The 20,035-nt window shown below is 50.5% G+C and overlaps 1 protein-coding gene across 1 annotated transcript in view; it reads left to right on the top strand.

Annotated features, from left to right (window-relative positions):
* MYO18B (myosin XVIIIB) overlaps positions 1-20,035 on the top strand; it is a 222,590-nt gene that overhangs the window by 87,673 nt on the left and 114,882 nt on the right. Inside the window, exons 21-24 of the mRNA XM_061140689.1 lie at positions 3,926-3,991; positions 8,821-8,949; positions 10,818-10,961; positions 12,641-12,730. Coding sequence (XP_060996672.1) covers positions 3,926-3,991; positions 8,821-8,949; positions 10,818-10,961; positions 12,641-12,730 — 429 coding nt within the window. The remainder of the gene's footprint in view (positions 1-3,925; positions 3,992-8,820; positions 8,950-10,817; positions 10,962-12,640; positions 12,731-20,035) is intronic.

The following is a 20,035-nucleotide window of genomic DNA, read 5'->3' as shown; positions in this document are numbered from 1 at the left end:
AACCTCAGAACCTCCGCCACCTACTAGTCCTCATGGAAACTCAGCATGTGCCAGGAATGGTGAGTTAATTAAGCCTGTTATGTGCCTTGTGAGAGCTGTCTAGAAGTCTTTTTTAAGGCCAGCATCTACACCCTGAGAGGGGTTCCTGCGACTGATTTTGGGGGTTTGTTCCTTGAACATAGGTCACACTTTCTAATTTCTTTGCATGTCTTGTAATTTTTTGTTGAAAACAGGACATTTTCAATAATAAAACATTGCATCTCTAGATCCCAACCTTCCCTAGTTGCTTAGTAACTTAATAGGACTAGATTTATGGAGTCTGTCTCCCCTGCGGTGTGAGACTGCTACTGTCTCCGTTCACTTCTTAAGAATTCTTGTTTTTATTAGAAATTGTGGATTCTCAGGGGTTGACCCCATGCCAGCACAGCTTAGTGGTCAGCAGAGGTTGTGGTCAAACATCTTGAATGCGTGACGCTTTTATCTGATTTTTTTACAGTGATTTTACAGTGATCTGTGTGGTTTGGAAAATGTGTCCAACATTCAGGCATTTATGGTTGTGCCGCGGATTTTACTTTCTGTGTGGTTCTTCCCCGTATTTTCTGCCTGTGTACTGGGACACGACTGAAGCGACGTGGAGGCAGCAGCAGCATGTGGCCTCATGTCCCCACGTCCCGTTCCCAGTATCTCCTGGTTAGGGGGACCTGGCTGATCACTGGCCCACTGCTTGCCCCTCTCAGAAAACAGTGTGAGGCTAGCTGTGCCGTTGACCTTCTCCATTCGTTTGGGGCCAAGATCACTTACTGTTTCTGACGATGGTTCTGGGTGTGGGATTTCTCCGCACTTTGCTCTGTGTACGTGAACCCCTTCTGGCAGCAAAGCAGCTAGTTTTCGTTGCTTGCCTCACCCCAGTGGGACCCCTGAAGTGACAGAGGCTGGTGGGAGTGGAAGGGTCTTGATCACAGGTACCACAAACTTCCCACCATTCTTAAAGGCCCAGTAGTTTCTCTTGAATAAATGCTTCTCAGTTTTTATTTTATTTTCCTCTTGCACAGAGAGAAAAAAAACATTTTCTGGATATGTTGGTTTTTTGCATTTTGCTCCCTGTAGCTCCCTGGGAGCAATTTTGGCTAAAATGTAATAGTAAGTGAAACCACTGAGTTTTTGGAGGGGGCACTATGGAATGTTCTCAGAGGTCAGAGGAGGAAATTTCCCGCCAGATTACAGCCTTGGTCTGGACTTTTAATAAGCATTTTCTCTTTTGTGTGTGTCTTGGGAAGTTTTCTGTGATGCTATGATCCGTGGAATTGAAACTCATCTACCAAATTACTCTGTCTCAGAATACCTTTTTCTTCATGGAATGTCACAATGACTTTTCTGACAGTTTATTCTGTAGATAAACTTGGTGGTTTTCAGTGAATGGGAAGCCCAAGAGGGTTGGCATGGGGGTGGAGCAGGAGGGGAATTTGAGTCACAAGGGGACTAGTCTGGACCTGCATTTGTCCGAGGGTACAGATCTCTTGACAGGATTGCTCCAGAGCCTGCGGCCTCTGTGACAAGAGGAAAGGGAAAGTGTTAGTCACTCAGTCATGGCTGACTCTCTGTGACCTCTTGGACTGGGGCCTGCCAGGCTTCTCTGTCCATGGGATTCTCCAGGCAAGAATACTGGAGTGGATAGCTATTCCCTTCTCCAGGGGATCTTCCTGACCCAGGGATGGAACTGGGGTCTCCCGCATTGCGGGCACATTCTCTACTGTCTGAGCCAGATTCCATTAAATGGCTGGTGGCCCGGCCAAGGCAGGGTCTAGGGATCGCAGGTGAATTTGTTTCTCCTGAAGGGGGCGTTGCCTTTCTCCACACTCCAACCTGCCCTGCTTCCACCCTCACTGGATTGCATCATATTTATTGAGCTCCTGCTGTGTACCAGATGCGGTAGAGGAAACTGATGAATTAAACATGGACTTTCCCTCCCTCATCTAGGCCAGGAACACAGGGTTAGTGGCCATGTCATGATTCAGCAAATATTCGGGAGTGTCAGGCTGTCCCTGGCCAGTGGGTAAGAGGACAGGGTGCTGGGGTGGCTGTCACAGGAGTAAATTTCCCAGTGGCCTAGGGTCCTCTGCCCCTGTCCTGGGCCTGGGCAGCAATGCAGACATAGAGGTTGCAGTGTGGCCTGACAGACCCTGATTCGAATTTGGTTCGTGTAACTTATAACCTTGGGGAAATGCCTTCATTCTGTTTTTGTCTTTGTTTTTAATATTTATTTATTTGGCTGCTCTGGGTCTTAGTTCCAAACTCTTAGTTGTGGCAGATGGGATCTAGTTAGGGATCAAACTCGGGCCCTCTGCTTTGGGAGCGTGGAGTCTTTGCCACTGGACCCCCAGGGAATTCCCTTCATTTCATTTTTTTTTTTTTAATTTGTGGCAAAATATACATAACATAAAATTCAGCATTTTAGAGATTTTTAAACATGCAGTTTAGCAATATTAAGTGTATTCACACTCCTGTGTGGACATCACCACAGTCCTTCTCTAGAACTCTTTCTTTCTGCAAGACTGAATCTCTGTACCCATTGAACACTAACTTCCCATCCCCGTCACCCCAGCCTCTGGCAGCCATCATTCTATGGACACTTTCTGTGAATTTGACTGCTCTAGGTATGTCATATAAGTGGAATCATATGGTATTTGTCCTTTTGTGACTGGGTTATTTCACTAAATATAATGTCCTTAGGGTTCATCCATGTTGTAGCTTGTTTGAGAATTCCCTTTCTCTTTAAACATGATTAATATCCCGTTGGGTATATACACCACATTTTTGTTTATCCATCCGTCTGTTGGTGGACACTTAGGTTGTTGTTGTTCAGTCCCTAAATCATGTCTGAGCCTTTGAGACCCCGTGGACTGTGGCGTGCCAGGCTCCACTGTCCTCCATTGTCGCCCAGAGTTTGCTCAAATTCATGTCCGTAGAGTTGGTGATGCCATCTAACCATCTCATCCTCTGTTGTCCCGTTTTCCTCAATCTTTCCCAACATCAGGGTCTTTTCCATGATTTGGCTCTTTGCATCAGGTGACCAAAGTATTGGAGCTTCAGCTTCAGCATCAGTCCTCCCAATGAATATTCAGGGTTGATTTCCTTTATGATTGACTGGTTTGATCTCTGTGCAGGCCAATGGACTCTCAAGAGTCTTCTTCAGCACCACAGTTCTAAAGCATCAGTTCTCTGGTGCTCAGCCTTCTTTATCGTCCAACTGTCACATCTGTACAAGACTACAGAAAAATCATAGCTTTGACTAGACAGACCTTTGTTAGCAAAGTGATGTCTCTGCTTTTTAATATGCTGTCTAGGTTCATCATAGCTTTCCTGCCAAGAACCAAGTGTCTCTTAATTTCATGGCTGCAGTCACCACTGAGTTTAGTAACACTTAGGTTACTTCCACCTTTTGGCTACTGTGAATGATGCTGGTGTGAACTGAGTGTGTACAAGAATCTGTTCAAGTCCCTGCTTCCAGTTCTTTTGGGTATATATCCAGAAGTGGAATTTCTAGAGCATATGGTAATTACATGTTTTATTTTTTGAGGTTTCACCATACTGTTTTCCATAGCAGACACATCCTCCATTTAGTTTTGCATCTGTGGTTCTCTCCTCTATGAAATGGGTGTGCTAGTGTGACGACCCGCCTGGGGTTGCCATGAGGGTGAAGTGAGATGGTGTCTGTGGAGGTCTCAGCAGGGTGGACGGCACAGTCAGTACCCAGTCCATGCCCATCTCTGCACTTTGTTGGGGAGGCGGAACTCTGTTAGCTCAAAGACATGGGAGACATCTGCTCTCTCCGGGTACCTATCAGCCCTCCAGCCAGCTGACCATGCACTCTGGGAGTCTCCAGCCTGCAGTCTGTCTTGCCCTCTAACTCTCCTCTCCTTCCCAGGCCGTGGCGCAGCTCCTGCAGACACTGGACCTGGAGAAGAAGGCCGTGGCCGTGGGGCACAGCCAGGTGAGTAGAGCGCCTTTGTTTGCCGTTCTACCTGTGATATCAGGGACCCACATGAGACCTGACTCTTGTCCTCCTCAGCTTCCGCTACTTCTGCGTGTCTCCTTTTCCCTCAGCTGAACACAGGGCTAGTGACTCTCTGCCCTTCTTATATGACAAGGCCGTTAAGATAAAATGTGGTAAGTGTGGGTGAAGAGACCATTGAGGAATATCATTTGTTAGAGGTGACACTCTCAGGGACCTCGGCAGTCTGCAGAGTTAACATCTGGACCTTAGTAGAACTTTCTGAACCTCAGAAAGGCCCACCTTTACTCGGAGCCTTGCAACTTTTACTTTGCAACCACGTGTAACACAGATGGTAGTCTTAGAGATTAGCAGCAGTAAGTGAGAGGCGAGGGCATGAGAAGAAGGTGTATAATTTCAGAGCTGAGGGACATAGATGTCTCCAAATGGGTGTTGAGCCAGAAGCCCTTCAGAAAAAGTTTAAATGCTTAGAGAAGAATTTCATGGAGCCCTAATGTGCTCAAGGCATCCTCTGAGTTTTCATGAGGGAACATACAGTGTTCAGGGCTCCCCAGATGACTTGACCCTGGGGCCTTCAGCCACTTGTTTCAGTGGAAGACCCATTACCACCTCCCAGAGTGAGTGGGTCATAGTGTGGGGAGTGAACTACAGAGTTTGCAGACTCAAGGACCAGCTGGTGGGAGGAGAGTGGGGACAACATTTAGGAATACAAACTGGAGACAGAGGAGACTAGGGGGCCATGTCTCCACTTAGTTACCTTCTGAGTGATTAACATCATCCAGGAAACCCTTGTCAATCGCCTTCCATGTTCAGGTACCATGTACAGTTCTGGGGCAGGACCCTGGTTTCCAGAAGCCCATCCTGGGGGCACTATTGGCCCTGAGTGCCTCTTATCAGAGTCAAGTGTCCTGCCCCATCATGCCTCTTTCCTCGGAGAGCTCACAGTCATTCACTCTGGTCCTTGCTCCCTAGACACACCAGCCTCTCCCCACAGGCTTCTTGGTCCTGCTAAAGCCTGTGGTGGAATCTGTTAGTCTGCTGTGGTCCCAACCTGATTGGTCCATAGGACGTTCTGTGGACGTTTCCCGCAGAGGAGATAAACCCATGGGTTACTGGGCCCCACCATAAGGCTGGTGCTGTGCTAAGCAACATCATATGTTATTCCTCTTTTCCCCTCATAGGGTCTGTTGAGATGATTATAATATCCCTTCTTCACCATGAGGAAACTGTACCCCTGGGAAGTCAGCCCCTTTTCCAGTTCCTCTCAGGATCCAGGAGCACAGCTCCCATGGAAATGTGTACCAGTCCAAAGCCCAAGTTCTTTTCCTTTTTTTTTTCTCTTTGTCACACGCACAGCACATGAGATCTTAGTTCCCCAGCCAGGGATTGAACCCATGGCCCCTGCATTGGAAGCATGGAGTTTTAACCACTGGACTGCTAGGGAAGTCCTCCCACATTCTTTTCAATATGCTGTGATTCTATTGTTTATTAATGGAAATATACAGCAAATTCTTTAATCAGAGGAATTCTTCTTCAGCTCCAAGAACATCATCCTTTTAGACTAGCAGCGGTTCTCAAAGTGTGATCCCTGGACCAGCTGCCTCAGCATTGCCTGAGAGCTTCCTAAAAACATACGTTCTCAGGTGACGCCACCCCAGCCAGACCACTGACTCTGAAACCCTGGAGGTGGAACCCCACAGTCTGAGTTGTAACAGGCTCTCTAGGGGATCCCAGTACATGCTTAGGTTAGAGAACCCCTGTTTAGATAAGTGCCAATTATTTCATGAGTTTCACAGTTAGTCCCTGTGACCCCAGCAACTATTGCAGAGTAAGGAAGAAAAGACCCAAACAAGAAGTCATTGTTCACAGTCTCAGGGTGGTGAGACAAAAGGCCTGCAAGCCAGAACATCCGATGATAAAACAGGATGAATATTGGGTCATACTTGGCATTCACTAAGAAACCATCCAGAGCATGTCAAAGTCCATGTATCCTTTTGGAAGCCAGGTGTGGTGACAGACTGCCATCTTTAAGAGCAGATGCAGGTCTCATGCTTTGTCGGATTCATCGCTTCACAGATGGGAAGCCTGTGAATAGGAGAGAACAGACTGATCTGGTCCACACCCAGGCCCCTCTAGTGCCTCAGAGTGCGAATGTGGAGTACGTGACTTAGTCTCTCTGAGCCTCAGTTCCCCCATCTCTAAAATGGACCCCCTACTTTCTACCTCCCAAGTCGGCTGTGGGGATCAGTACATTGTCATTTGGTAGCGGTGGTCTGCATTGTTTGTGGTAGGCATTTGCCAGCAGGGGCAGGATGCTTGTCAAACAGGGTAACATTTTAATGCTTAAAGAATTGACCTCTCATCTGGAAAATTACTAAGAGAGAATAGCTAATTTCTCCGCAGTGTTAGACAGGAGAGCCATGGTCACATTAGAAACCTTGGCCTGCAGGACCTTGAGAGCAAAAGCAGCGTGCCTAACAGCGGCCCCCAGAGATCCATTCAGACAGGGGTGTTGGGACAATACACTCTGCTTGGGCCCAATAAGCAGCTGGATCCACAAAAGTGAGTCATTTAGATTTTCCTTTGTCATTCTCAACCCCTAGTGCCTTACTGAGGCCTGTGCCGAGGGCCGTGACATTTATGAAAAAGGTGGGATTCCACATGCCGTCGGCCTCCTGGACGACGATGTGCTCTTAAAAGAGAAAAGAAAAGAAAAAAAAATCAAGATTCTACAGAGGCGATGACTTATTCCCATTCTGTGTATGGTCGTTTCCAATTATCTTTTTAATGAAAGCTTCATACTTAATCAATAACAGTTTTGGCAGCGCCTGCCGACTTTTGTAATATACGGACTAGTGCTGTCATCACTTTGATCATTGATTTTTTTTTTAACAGCAGCTTTTGGGACTCACTAGCTTGTGAAATTAATACAGTCATTATTGAGGCAATCTGATAGGTAATGAGTCAATCGTGTCTTTGTTTCAACGAGGCTGATTGTCTTGGCAGCCCGGCTCATAGGAAGTGTTGTGTAAAGTGATGGAGGGTTACAGGACAGAGTTGATTAGCGGCGATGGGGTGCGCTAATCTCCACCTTCCCTCTGAGAAAAGGTTTGCCACGGGGCTGGCCAAGAGGTTGGTCATGGTTACAGAAAACAGGTTTAAGGGGATGGAGACTTGACGGAGACCCTTGGTTCCACCTGGAATCAGATTACTGTTCGGCCACAAACCCCTGATGTTTGGGTACCACGTGAGCCAGGAGATGAAAGCTCCTCATGCCGACGATGTGAATGGGTGCAGGAGGTGGACTCAAGGTTCCCGGATCAAGTCTCAGCTTTGCTGCTCACCAGCCACGTGAACTTGATTTAAAATGGGACATAGGAGAAGAACTTCTCAAAATGCTGATACCATGCAAATGTTAATTACATTCAGTGACAACCATGGTCTCCTCTGGAGTCAGAGAGGGAAGTAAATCCTGGTGTTACCATTTGGCAGTGGAGGATCTGGGCAAAAACATGCCTTTTTTAGCCCTAGGTTCTCCCTCCATCAAATGTGGGGATTGGACACTTTCCTGGTGGTCCAGTGGGTCAGACTTCTTGCTGCCAGTGCAGGAGGCTGGGGGTTGATCCCTGGTTGGGGAATTAAGATCCCACATGCCACACGGTGCAGCCAAAAGGGAGTTTTTAAATGGGGGGGGGGGGTTGTGGTAACTACCATCTAAGATTCTCCCTGTCACATGTTTTGCCTGCATATCAGACATCTGGTTCAGATCTAGAACATAGGAGGGCTCCATCCATGTTAGCCATTAATGGATAATGCCGTAGATTACCTGACAGTATCAGTGAATAAGATGGCACTCTCCGGTGGCTGGCCACCTTTGGGGCTACAAACCGCATCTGGCGAAGTAACGCGTGAGACTGTGCTCAGAAAAGGAACAGCATGGGAGCGTCTCTCCTTTGCCTCTGGGGAGGCGACACCAACCGCAGTGACCCCAGAGCCTTGGCCAAGGCAGGCCTGGCCCCAGAGCTTCAGGTTCACTCTGAAAACCCTCCGCTGTTCCCCGCAGCCTCTCAGGGGCAGCCCTGTGGGAGCCGAGAACGCATTGATCACTTTGCCGCAGGAGCCCCCATTCGTTATTGACAAGCTGAGGCCCGGAACTGTGAACCTCCAGCTGTCTTCTGCTCGATGCCTGCACTTCTCCCGCAGGCGGCTCCAGCCTGGCCCTGTCCTCTTCTGACCGAGAAGGGCTGCCCCCACTTGCCGCATTCTCTGCCCCTCTTTCTGAAGCAGGACTGAGGGTTTCTGGGGCAGCTCTTCTCTCCTGGCCAGCAGCACTTGTCAAAACAGAATGCACACCCAGGAATGCCACCCAGCCCACTGGTTCTGCACCCCCTGGGGCGGGGCCTGGGAATCCACATTGACCACAGTCCACGGGTGTTGCCAGAACACGGAGACATGAGGTGGTTTTCAGCAAACGTGCGTGAGTTCCCCTGGAGACTGTGCTGACACACGGGTCCCGATTCAGCAGGTCTGGTGTGGGGCCCGGGACGCTGCGTTTCTAACAAACCCCTGGGTGGTGACAGTGACCACACTCAGGGGTGTGGGCCATTCTATGCAGCCCCGGGGGCCAAGAGAAGGGAAAGAGGAGGCCTCAGGAGGCAAGGTGCTCTGACCATTCAGAACCCTGGTCCAGGGCAGCTGCTCATGAACGTTCTGGGTGGATGCAGAAGTGGGGCTGAGCTGCAGCCCCTCCCACATGAGATAGTCTGATGCATTTGCAGAAAGTCACCTGCAGCCTTCCCTCCCTCCAGGTCTTCCTCAAGGCGGGTGTGGTGTCCAGGCTGGAGAAGCAGCGGGAAAAGCTGGTGTCTCAGAGCATCGTCCTGTTCCAGGCGGCCTGCAGGGGCTTTCTCTCTCGCCAGGGATTCAAGAAGCTGAAGGTGGGGGCGCTGAGTGTCACATGAACCCAGCAGGGGGGTGGGATCTGGAAGCGTGTCCTCCACACTGGTCGAGGGGCTGTCATCCCTGCTTCTCACACTTGCTCTTGTGCATGAATCTCCAGTGGGATGTTGTTAGCATGAGGATCACGGTCCAGTGAGTCTGGGGTGGGCAAGGAGGTCTGCCCATCTCCCATGCTGGTGCCCACACTCCTTCCAGGTGGTCAGACTTTAACAGACACTTTGTAAGATGGTACAGCTGTTTCTAGGATGTTGACATGAGTTTGAGTAAACTCTGGGAGTTGGTGATGGACAGGGAGGCCTGGTGTATTGCAGTCCATGGGGTTGCAAAGACATGACCGAGCGACTGAACTGAGCTGACATCAAATCACCACTGATGAGAACCTTGGTCAGGATGTCCAGAGGTTGTCCAAGCCCTCCTGGGTTGGAAATGATTTCAGGCTGTCCCATCTCTGAAAAACTTGGCTGCCATGGGTCAGACAGGGCATGGGCGGGATCTATCCATGGAGGCCTTTAGGACCAGAGGGCAGGGTCGGAGTCTGCAGTCCTGAACCACTCTAGGCCACCATCCTCAGACCTCTCCAGAGACTGGGTCTCCTCTCTGCAGCCTGTGTGATGGAGAACGCAGCACGGCTCTGGAGGCGAACAGGAACCATGTTTGAATCTCACCTCTACCACGCAGTCGCTGAGTGGAGGCGACAGGAGATAACATGCACGTAGTACAGGACGCCACGTGGTAACTGCTCAGTAATAGTACCAGCCGCCGCCGCCCTAGTGGTGGTGTTAATTACTGCCACCGGCACAGAGTCTCAGAGCACGTGCCCCCGCTTCTGTGAACATGTAAACTCACAAATACGTACTTGGTGAGAACAGAAAAAGGCAAGAAGATTAATAATGAAAATACTGTGAGCTGTTTCGCCAGCCCACTGTCCTCAGGTCGTTTATGCCGTGGAACAATTTGAAACAGGGTAATTAAGAGCCTGGGCTCTGTCTGCAGCGACACTGCAGGGGTTCAGATCCTGACTCGACCTCTGAGAAGCTGTGTGACACTGGACGAGCGACTGTACCACTCTGTGCTTCGGTTTTCCCATCTGTAAAACGGGGATGATAAAAACACCTACCTTCGTAGGGCTGTAGTGAGGACTGAGCTGCTATAAGATGCTCCGGGTAGTGTCTGGCCTGTAGGAGGCACTGTGCCAGCTGAGCAAGCCTTGGCTGTTGTGATGGTGGCTTCTTACTCAGCTTGATTCCCACCTCTGATTAGAATGACCTAGGTCAGCGGTTCTCAAAGTGTGGTCCCCGGACCAGCTGCATCCACATCAGCTAGGAGTTTGTGCACAATACAGATTCTCGGGCTCTGCCCCAGGCACACTGAATCAGACGCTCTGGGCTGGAACCCAGGCATCAGTGTTTTTACAAGCCCTCCTGGAGATTTGATGCACATTCAAGAGTGAGAAGCATGGACTTGTGTTTAAATGCACTGAAAATAGCATCTCTTCCTTAAATATCAACCGGCAGCATCATCAGGGCCACTGCTTCTTGTGAGCAGGTTTCAGGGATTTTCCAGGAGAGTCTTGCCTTGCACGGTGACTTTTGAGCCTGACCCTCATGTGAGAGGTGACCCCATTGTATAGTATTTCTACTCCTTACCCTATTGTTATTAGTTATTCCAGACTAGATTGTGGCCTGATGCTGACAGCCTGACTCCATTAAAGGAAGCCTTTTTTTTTTTAAGTTCCCTATCCCTTCCACTAAGGATAAACCGATACCCTCCAGCCCCCTTGCCCCCGCCCACTGCCTCCTTCAGCTGAGCTGGGGAGGGCCCTCAGTCTGCGCTCTCATCCCTGCAGATTCGCCGGCTGGCTGCCCGGTGCATCCAGAAGAATGTGGCTGTGTTCCTGGCGGTCAGGGATTGGCCGTGGTGGCGGCTGCTGGGTTCCCTTCGGCCCCTGCTGAGCGCCACCATCGGGGAGGAGCAGCTCCGCGCTAAGGAGGTGGGTCCACACGGTGGGCAGGGCTAGCCCCGCTCCCCCCGACCCCCTCCAGCCCGCTCCCTGGTGTTTGCATCCAGACCCAGTGCCCCCAGCCCTGGATATTCTTCATCCAGGAATGCTCCACCACTAGCCCTCACTGCCCCTTTACAGACATCCCTCTGCCCCAGTTGGCACAGCCTCCCTCCACCTGGTGCCCAGTTCCCCGGTAGGTGAGTGGGTGCCAGTCAGAGGCAGGCACTCCACCTCGGGTGTGGGAGCGTGTGCTCCCACTCCTCCCAGAGAGGGTCTGCGGGCGAGTTCGTGAGCCGTTTATCTTTGTATCTCAGAGGACACTCCCTACCCTCCCTTCAACCCCCTTAGCACCCACTTGATGCAGGTAACTGTTCTGACTGTTGTTTACTTGCTCAGTCGTGTCTGACTCTGTGATGCCGTGGACTGCAGCCCACCAGGCTCTGCTGTCCATGGGATTTTCCAGGCAAGAATACTGGAGTGGGTTGCTATTTACTTCTCCAGGGGCTCTTCCCAACCTGGGGATTGAACTCGGGTTTCCTGCCTTGGCAGGCAGATTCTTTACCACTCAGCCTCCAGGGAAACTGTTCTGATTGGTTTCTGGTTTATCCTGCCTGTTGTTCCTTTTGGCCAAAATGAGTAAATATAGGCATATCTTGGAAATAGTGCAGGTTCAGTTCGAGGCTGCCAATATAAATCGGATATCACAGTGAGTCACGTGAACTGGGTGACTTCCCAGGACCTATACAAGTTATATTGACACTATACTGTAGTCTGTTAAGTGTGTAATAGCATTTGGTCCCCCCAAAATCTGCATACCTTAATTAAAAGATAATGCTTTTGGAAAATAGACTTGCTCACCACAGGGTTGCCACCAACCTTCAATTTGTAAAAAATGCAGTATCTGCAGAGCCCAGCCAATGAAGCAAGGTATACATGTACACACGTGGACGCACATGTGTGCATGCACACACACACACACACACACACACACACACACGACTAGTGGTTTCTTTCTTACACAAAAGGTGGCATACTATATATTCTTCTGCAACTTGCATTTTTCACTTCAAAATAGATTTTAAGAACCGTGCCATGTCCATATTTTCGGATTGTCTTTTAAAATTTTTAGTTGAAATGTGTTTGACCTACGGCATTGTAAAATTAAGGCATACAACATATTAATGTGCTGCATTTATGTACTGTCACGTGGTTCCCATTTTTATAGAAATCTTTCTCGTTCTCTCTTCATGGCCATGTGGTCCTCCTTGGGGTGTGCGTTTCATGGTTCACTCCACTGGCCTGCAGTGGGTGAGCATTTCAATTGCTCCTGACAGTAGTGTTGTAAACCTCATGACGACCCCCTGGCCAGAAGTGGCAACTGGGGAAGATGAAGAGCTGGGTGCCCCGTGTCACTCAGGAGTGCCCTGTCTCACTTGAGTATGCCCCGTCTCAATAAACAGTGGGCTTGTTCCAAGGATTTGCATCCAGACCCTAGTCCAGGCTGGTATGGACCAGGCTTGCCTGAGCAGAGATGATCATATTCAGAAATGGCTGTCATCACAGATCGGCTGGCTGAATCACCCACTGGATTTTCTGGCCACTCTTAACACATGTGGAACCTACACCTCCATCCAGAATGGCTTCTGTTACTATGTTTGCTTTTGTAGGCGGAGCTCACAGCGCTGAGGCAGAAGCTAGAGAAGTCAGAGAAGTCTCGGAATGAACTCCGGCAGAACGCAGACCTGCTGGAGAGCAAGGTACCCCCTTCCCTCCTGCGCGTGGGGAGGTCTGTTGATGGGGAAGGTGACAGTGAGCCCGGCATGGTGCTCAGTGCCTTCGACACTCCTCAGAGTGACCCTGTGAGGTTCATGCCACTCCGCTCCCTGCTTTTACAGAGGCGGAAATGGGGCCGCTGGGGTATTAAGTGCCTTCCCCCATCCCCACAACCAGCAAGTGTAGAGATGAGTCTCAAAGCCATGTCATGTGGCTCCCAAGGGAAGAATTGCTTAAATAAGTCACAAAAGCACAGCTCTCAGGGGAGAATGATCACTGTGACCCCAATAAGGTGACCAACTTCTGATTGTCAGAGCATAAAATAAAGACACACCACGTACTTGAAGATGAAATTTGCAACACATGAAATGACAGAGAGTAACCAGAATATGTGAAGAACTTCCTCAAATCAATTGGGAAAAGGTAAACATTCCAGTAATAAAAGGGCGGGGGGACAAAAAATAGAAATTGGCAGTTCTCAGCAGGGGAACTCATTTCAGGAGTTTAAATGATCAGGAATGCAAATGGCCAATAAACTCATGAAAAGATGCTCTAGTAACTAGCCATCAGGAAATGTACATTAACAACACAACAGGTATCACTTAATGCTTGAAGTGGGCAAAGTCCTAAAGTCTGATGTCGCCAAGCGCTGGTGACAGGAGCTTGCAGCAGCAGGAACTCAGGCTGCTGGTGTGAGTGTAAATTGATCTCATGGCTCTTGATCGGTCTAGCATCATCTCTGAGAGTTGAAGCTGCCTGTACCCTGTGGCCCAGCAGTCCAGCTCCCAGGTTCACATACTGGAGAACCTCTCCCACAGAAATGAAACGACGAGACGCTCACAGCAGCAGCGCTTCTCATGTTGGAGAACGTAGGCACCAGAAAGGGAGTCTGTTGACAGAATGGATGAACACATCTTGTTAGTGAAATACAGTGAAAATGAATAAAGAGACGGGCAAACTATGGCCCACAGGGCAAACCCATTTCACCACCGGTTCTTCATAAAGTTTTATTGGCAGAGCCACACCCATTCATTTCTGTACAGGCTCTGGCTGCTTTCATGCTACAAAGGCAGAGTTGAGCAGTTTGTGACAGAGACTGTGTGACCTGCAAAGATTAAAAATAGTTACTATCTGGCTCTTTATAGAAGAAAAGGCCTTTCAGCCAGAGATATAAGAACCAATATGGACTGCCCTTAAAAAACAAAGTGCTGAAGAAAAAGAATTGAGTACTGTTGTCTTTTGCTGGTGAACCTAATTACAATCCCTGCTAGCCATCAACCAAACCAAGCACTATTGTCAGCATGACACCACCCCAGCCGTGCAAGCACAGGAAGCTCTGGTTTTGCTATGGACTGAGATAGTCTCTCGCGCTGCCTCAGGACCTTTGCACTGGCTGCCTCTGCCTTTCCTCCAGATCTGCACAGAGACGGGTGCATCACATGGTTCAGATCTAGCTTCAGACTTTTCAGTCCACAGACGTCTTCCCTGACCACTTACGTAATATCACCCCCCGCTTGACGTCCCTCCCCGTCACCTCCCTCTGTTTAATACCTGCAGCACTCCACCATCTGAAAGCTAGCTTACATGTTTACCTACTTGGGGTCTGTCCCCTCTGTTGGCCTGGAGACTTTGTAAGGACAGGGACTTTGCTTTGTCCCAGGCTGTATCCAAGGGGTCTGGTCAAAAGTCTTATCACATGGAAGGTACTCAGATACATCTGATGAACAAGGGAATGAAGAAGGGAATGAATGAGCTCCACCTGAACTTCAGCAGAACCCTGTGACGTACCAGGGCTTCCTGGAGACAGGCAGCTGGGACTAGGGTAAGCCAAGCACTCGCCTAGGGGGCATGATTTAAGGGAGCCCTGAAAACCTCAGAAATCAGGATGGGGAATTCCCTGGCGGTCCACCCTCACGGTCAGGCGAGGGGCAGGGGCTCCTGGAAAGGAGGGTCTCCGGCACACCAGGGGGAGAGTCTGGCCTGGGTTACTGCCCCTCTCGTGGACGAGACTGTGAGGAGAGGGAATGACACCTGAATGCCTCACATTCTCCACTGAGGCTCCAGAGAGCCAGCACCTGACCTCTCTTTCTAGAAGTAGCCATGAGTAGAGCAGCAGAAGCTGTTGGAGAGCTGTGGGCTGGTGGGGAATATCGGTGGCTTCCCGGCAGAAATTCCTTCCCGCTGAGCTGACATTTTATGCAGTAATCCATCACGAGCTGTCAGGTCGGACTTGGGGGTTTGTGATGTGTCGGCAGCTGGGGGAGACTTGGAGAGGAGGAGGAGGTGAGCATTTCTAGCATCTGGAGCTCCAGTTCATGGGACACTGGGGGTAGGGGAGGGAGCCAGGCTCCTGAGGCCCAAGCTACACATGCTTGTGTCAACACCCGCAGAGTATTCTGCCTGGGCTCTTTTGTCTTTGTATCACACATGGTTGCATAAAGCTGCATGAAGTCTTGAAAAAATAAGATAAAAATTTAAAGCTAAGAAAATCAGCAAGGGAACCAAGAATCAAAGAATACACAAAATCAAGGAAAGAGAATATAGACCTTTACCACTGGCCTTAGACTCACTCTCAAATCATGCCTTTGCCTGTGCTGTTCCTTCTGCCTAGAACCTCCCCCTCCACCCTCCTCACCTGGTAAATGTCTGGTCGTCCCGTCATACTTAGTTCAAGTGGTGCTTCCTCCAAGAAGCCTTCCTTGATGCTCTAAGAGTGGGTGGTGGTTGTTTCATCACTAAGTCAAGTCCGATTCTTTGCAACCCCATGGACAGTAGCCTGCCAGGCTCCTCTGTCCATGGGATTTCCCAGGCAAGAACATTGGCATGGGTTGCCATTTCCTTCTCCAGGGGATCAGTGCCTCCTGATCACCTCCTGTGTCCCAGCTAGACTGCCCTGGGAGGCCTCGTCACATCAGCCCCGCCCCCAGTGCAGAACAGACACCCAAAGGGTGTGTGGAACTGTTAAAAATGGGTTGAAGTTTTGACACAGTGCTTCCTAGCAACCAAAGCAAAAAGAAAAACAGGATATTCCATGAACAGGTTGTGCCTGGGTTATAGGCACACACACCCTCACAGACCCCTGTTGCTTGAGCAAAGAGTAACTTTTCAGGATATGGAGATAATTGAGATATTAGAGGAACTTCTCCCATGAAGCCTCATTAAAAGGGCCCTGAGGGCACTCACCTATATTCACACAGTAAATACCGGAGGGGTCTGTAGAAATGCTTTTGGTAGTGTCACATTAAACTGCAAGTCAAGGGCGTGATGCTCATACCACAAAGAGAATTCAGTCAGGAAGCAAAGCTGAGCTTCATCCTGGAAGCACATTTAGATGACTAAGTGTTAGGCTTTCTTTCTTTCTCTTCCTCCCCAACGCCTCAGGGTCAACCCTGAGCGCTGGTTGACCCAGTTTGCTCCCAGTTTCCCCGACCTTGTGCCCCTTTCAGCCACTGCCCCCCACCATTAACCACCAAATGGACTCCTGACACTGAAGAATAGTTTTTACCTTGTTTCTGAACTTTACTGAAATTCATTGAATCTGTGCCTTCCTTTGTCCCTGGTTTCTTTCATTTGACATCGCTGGTGATGTGGGTGACTGTGGTTCACGGACCCCCTCTGCTGTAGACTGGTCAGTTACGCGCAGACCTTCGTCCTTACCCCTGCCTCTAAACGAGTATTTGACTGTTTCTGTTTTTCAACTGCAAAGAACCAGCTTGCTCTGGACCTCCTGACGTGTGTCTTTTGGTACACAGATCGCGCATGGCTGTTAGCACACACCAAGGGATGGGGCCGCTGGGTTTTAAGTTATCTCTGTGTGCAGTTTTCTTAGATGCTGCAGCTAGCTGACTACCTTGTTGGCGTCCATTTGTTCCCCGACAGCTGCGGGTGAGCTTCTGTCTGCTCCGCGTCTTCCCAGCACCAGGCATTGTCTGCCTTTTTCATTTAGCGACTGTGGCTGGTGTGCATTTGTACTACCATGTGATTTTAATGTGCGTCTTTTCACGTGTTTTTGGCTATTCGGTTATCTTCTCTGACAAAGTGGCCTTTCCAGTCTTTCTTATGGCTTTTCTTGTTGACCTGTAGCAGTTCTTCATAAGCCGTGGATGTCTGGTCAGTGTTCAGTGTGGATAACTATATAACTAGTGTGGATCCCTTCCACTCTGTGGCTTGTCTGTGCTGATGGAGTAATTTATGGAGTGTTTTCTGAAGCCCTGCATCTCTTCAGGCCCGTCAGAGGGCAAGGAAGTGGTCCAGGGCTCCAGAACTCCCACACCTGCATCTATTACAGTAGATGTGCTGTTTGTGCTTTGATTCTGTTTTTATCGATTCTCAGATGAATTATTTTCTTCCTTTGTACTTCGCAGAACCCAGTCAGCAGCCTCTCACACTAGGAACTGGCCGTGCATTCCTCTCTCATGTTCTAAACTGTGCATCTTACAATCAATGGCAGCTCAGATTTGGTGAAATGTAGCATGTTGGGGCCCGAGTAGGATTCTATTTGGAGAAAGGGCTCTAATTCTTACCCTGCAAAGCTACTGTTGATTTATATTGCTTGCTTTTGCACTTGAAAGAGCATCAGAATCACCCATGAGTGCTACGTTACTCGGTCGTGTCCAGTTCTTTGTGACCCTATGGGCTGCAGCCCACCAGGCTCCTCTGTCCATGGGATTTCCCAGGCAAGAATACGGGAGTGGGTTGCCATTTCCTCCTCCAGGGGATCTTCTCAACCCAGGGATCGAACCCGCCTCTCTTATGTCTCCTGCATTGGCAGGCAGGTTCTTTACCACTAGCGCCACGTGGGAAGCCCTCAGAATCACCCAGAGGAGCTCTTCCCCCTGTAGCTTTCCTGGCTCCATCTCTCAAGGTTGGGCCTGGGAGGGAATCTTGGGGGTCGGGGTCCCTCCGCACTTCTCCAGCAAGCCTCGAGGTGACCCTGGGGCAGAGGTTCATGCTATGTTAGGGTTGTGGGGTTCTCCTCCTTGAACGTGTGTTAGAATCCCCAGGAGGATGGGATAGGGTGTGAATCGTTGGATCCCAGCCTTCGAGATTCTGAGTCGGTGGCTTGGGATGGCCCTGGAGCTTTTGTAGTTCTAGTAAGCTCTCAAGTGATGCTGAAGCTGCTTGTTCAGGGACCACACTTTGAGAAACGTCAAGTTACAGAATAGGCACGAACTGTCTGCTTCTCCTCGGTTCTCCTTTCTGTTGACAGTCGGGGAGCAGACACTCCTTCAGGGCTGTGCATCATGCAGCCCCCCAGCACCCTTCTCCGCGTCTGCACCCCGCCCCTCGTCTCGGCGGGGAAACAGCCACAGCAACGTGGCTGGAACATGGTGTGCCTCCTCAGCGAGAATGCTGTTTGACGAGCCTTATTAAAAAGACAACATTACTGCAAAATGATTTAAGTGCTTCATTTGCAAAGGAGCCGAAGAGGAGATGAGGAGCCTCTGAGACGCCGGCTATAAATATATTCTTCAAGCGTGCAGGATCGGCCTGCATGCCCAGTGGGGTTTGTATTTCCACAGGGAAGCAGCCCTACTGGCTGGGAGCACCAGGGAGGCTGCAGGAGTACAAGGCGGTGCCTGAGAGCGGGGTGGTGTCTTCTCTCCGGAATATGTGCAGGACCTCGTTTATGGCAGAAGACGGAGGCCCATGTGTACCGCTGTCGGGCCTCATTAGCCCAGGAAGTTTCACTTCTGGGTGAAGAATCGCTGAGGGAACCAGCGGGGCGCAGCAGGGACTGGAGATCTAGAGCAGACATGCGTTAGCGGAGCCCTGAGCGAGGTGGCTCCCGATGGCCGTGACTGTCCACCAGCAGGGTGGGCGAGGGGCGTGGCTCCCTGGGGCCACGTGGGCAGACGGCCCCCGAGCCGTGACCTCGCCTCGGGTCTCCTGGCACCCGGTTCTGTGCTCTAGTGCAGCGCCAGGCTTCTGTGGGGGCGGGATGCTGGAGCCCCCTCGTCCCCAGGGGAATAAAACAGCCTGCTTTCCTCCCTGACTCGGGATGTTAGGGTCTCTTGAGCCTTCACTGGGGGGCCACGGGGAAGGGTGTCCTCCTGGCGGACAAGGACTGTAGAGGCTCTATGGACGCTGGGCAGGCGTGTTCAAGGATGACCACGGCGGGGTGAGCCCAGGACCCGCAGAGGAAGGCACGGCAGGAAAGTCTGCTGTCTGTGCCCCTACTCCCCCAGAGGAGAAAAGGGGCCCTTGTCTCCTCTCTCCCTTTTTTCTCTGCTGATGTTTTTCATTTTCTGTTTCAGTCACTCAGGTTGATGGGGATGGGGGCTTTCTTTCACATAGGGGTCCATCAGGCTCCCTCTGGCTGCAGCCTCAGTCTTGCCTCGCCGCTGACCTGCACTCACTAGCCATTCCCCATCGCTTCCCTGAGCCACGTGTCCTGGTCTGCTCCAGGACGCCCACCCCCGGGGGCCTGGGGGCAGGGGATCGAGCTGGATGGGGGATGCTGGGCAGGAAACAGCATCTGGACAGAGGTCCAGCCAGGACCCCGAGTTGGGCTGCCTGGGTGGGACTCCCTCTGAGACCAATCAGCTCTGATCTGAGCAACTCGTTCCACCTCTCACAGCCACCGTATCTTGTTCTGTGTAAGCAAGCGACAGAAACACCCTCCTCATGAGGCTTCTATGCCCAGGGGTCACGTGTGTGTTCACAGCGGTGGACGAGTGTGAGCTGTTTCTCAAGGCGGTGGCTTAAATAAACAGATCATTTTGGTTGAGAAAAGCACAGGGAGAGAGGGGAAAGGGTGCTGTTTGCTCTCTGCAGGACAGGTGGTTTGGGGTCCAGGGGTCCTCAAGTCTAAGAGCCAAGGACACGGTTGGGCCAAGAATGTGGGTGCTCCACACGTGGTTTTCTCCCCTCCCCAGCAGCAGAGTCTCCGAAGGCAGGTCTGGCAGGCAGTAGGTGCTTGTATCGCGCGGGGCCGGTGACCGTGACAGCCCAGGACGCCCTGTGCGCTCACCAGTTAAGGTCCTTCACAGCGCTGTAACCCACGGTTCCCTCACAGTCTGGTGTCTGTGCAGGATACGTGGAATGTTATTTCTGTTTGACTGCAAAATGTACAGCAGATTCATTCATTTCTGTCTCCGTCTCTCTGGCAGACCCTTGGAGTCATTGTCCCTGAGTAGAAAGAGGGTTTCTGATGATTCAGCCAAGCAGTGGGTCCAGGGAGGATCCCAGAATAATTCCTGGTTAATTGGTCCTAGTGTGGTCTGCACAAGGCCCTTTTGGGTTTGCAACCTGGCTCTCATTAAACTGGTCTTCATTTTGCTCTCACC

The sequence above is a fragment of the Dama dama genome, chromosome 5, assembly GCF_033118175.1.
Source record: "Dama dama isolate Ldn47 chromosome 5, ASM3311817v1, whole genome shotgun sequence".
Lineage (NCBI taxonomy): Eukaryota > Metazoa > Chordata > Mammalia > Artiodactyla > Cervidae > Dama > Dama dama.
Note: the sequence above shows the minus strand (reverse complement) of the source record. Positions and strands in the feature narration are given on the sequence as shown.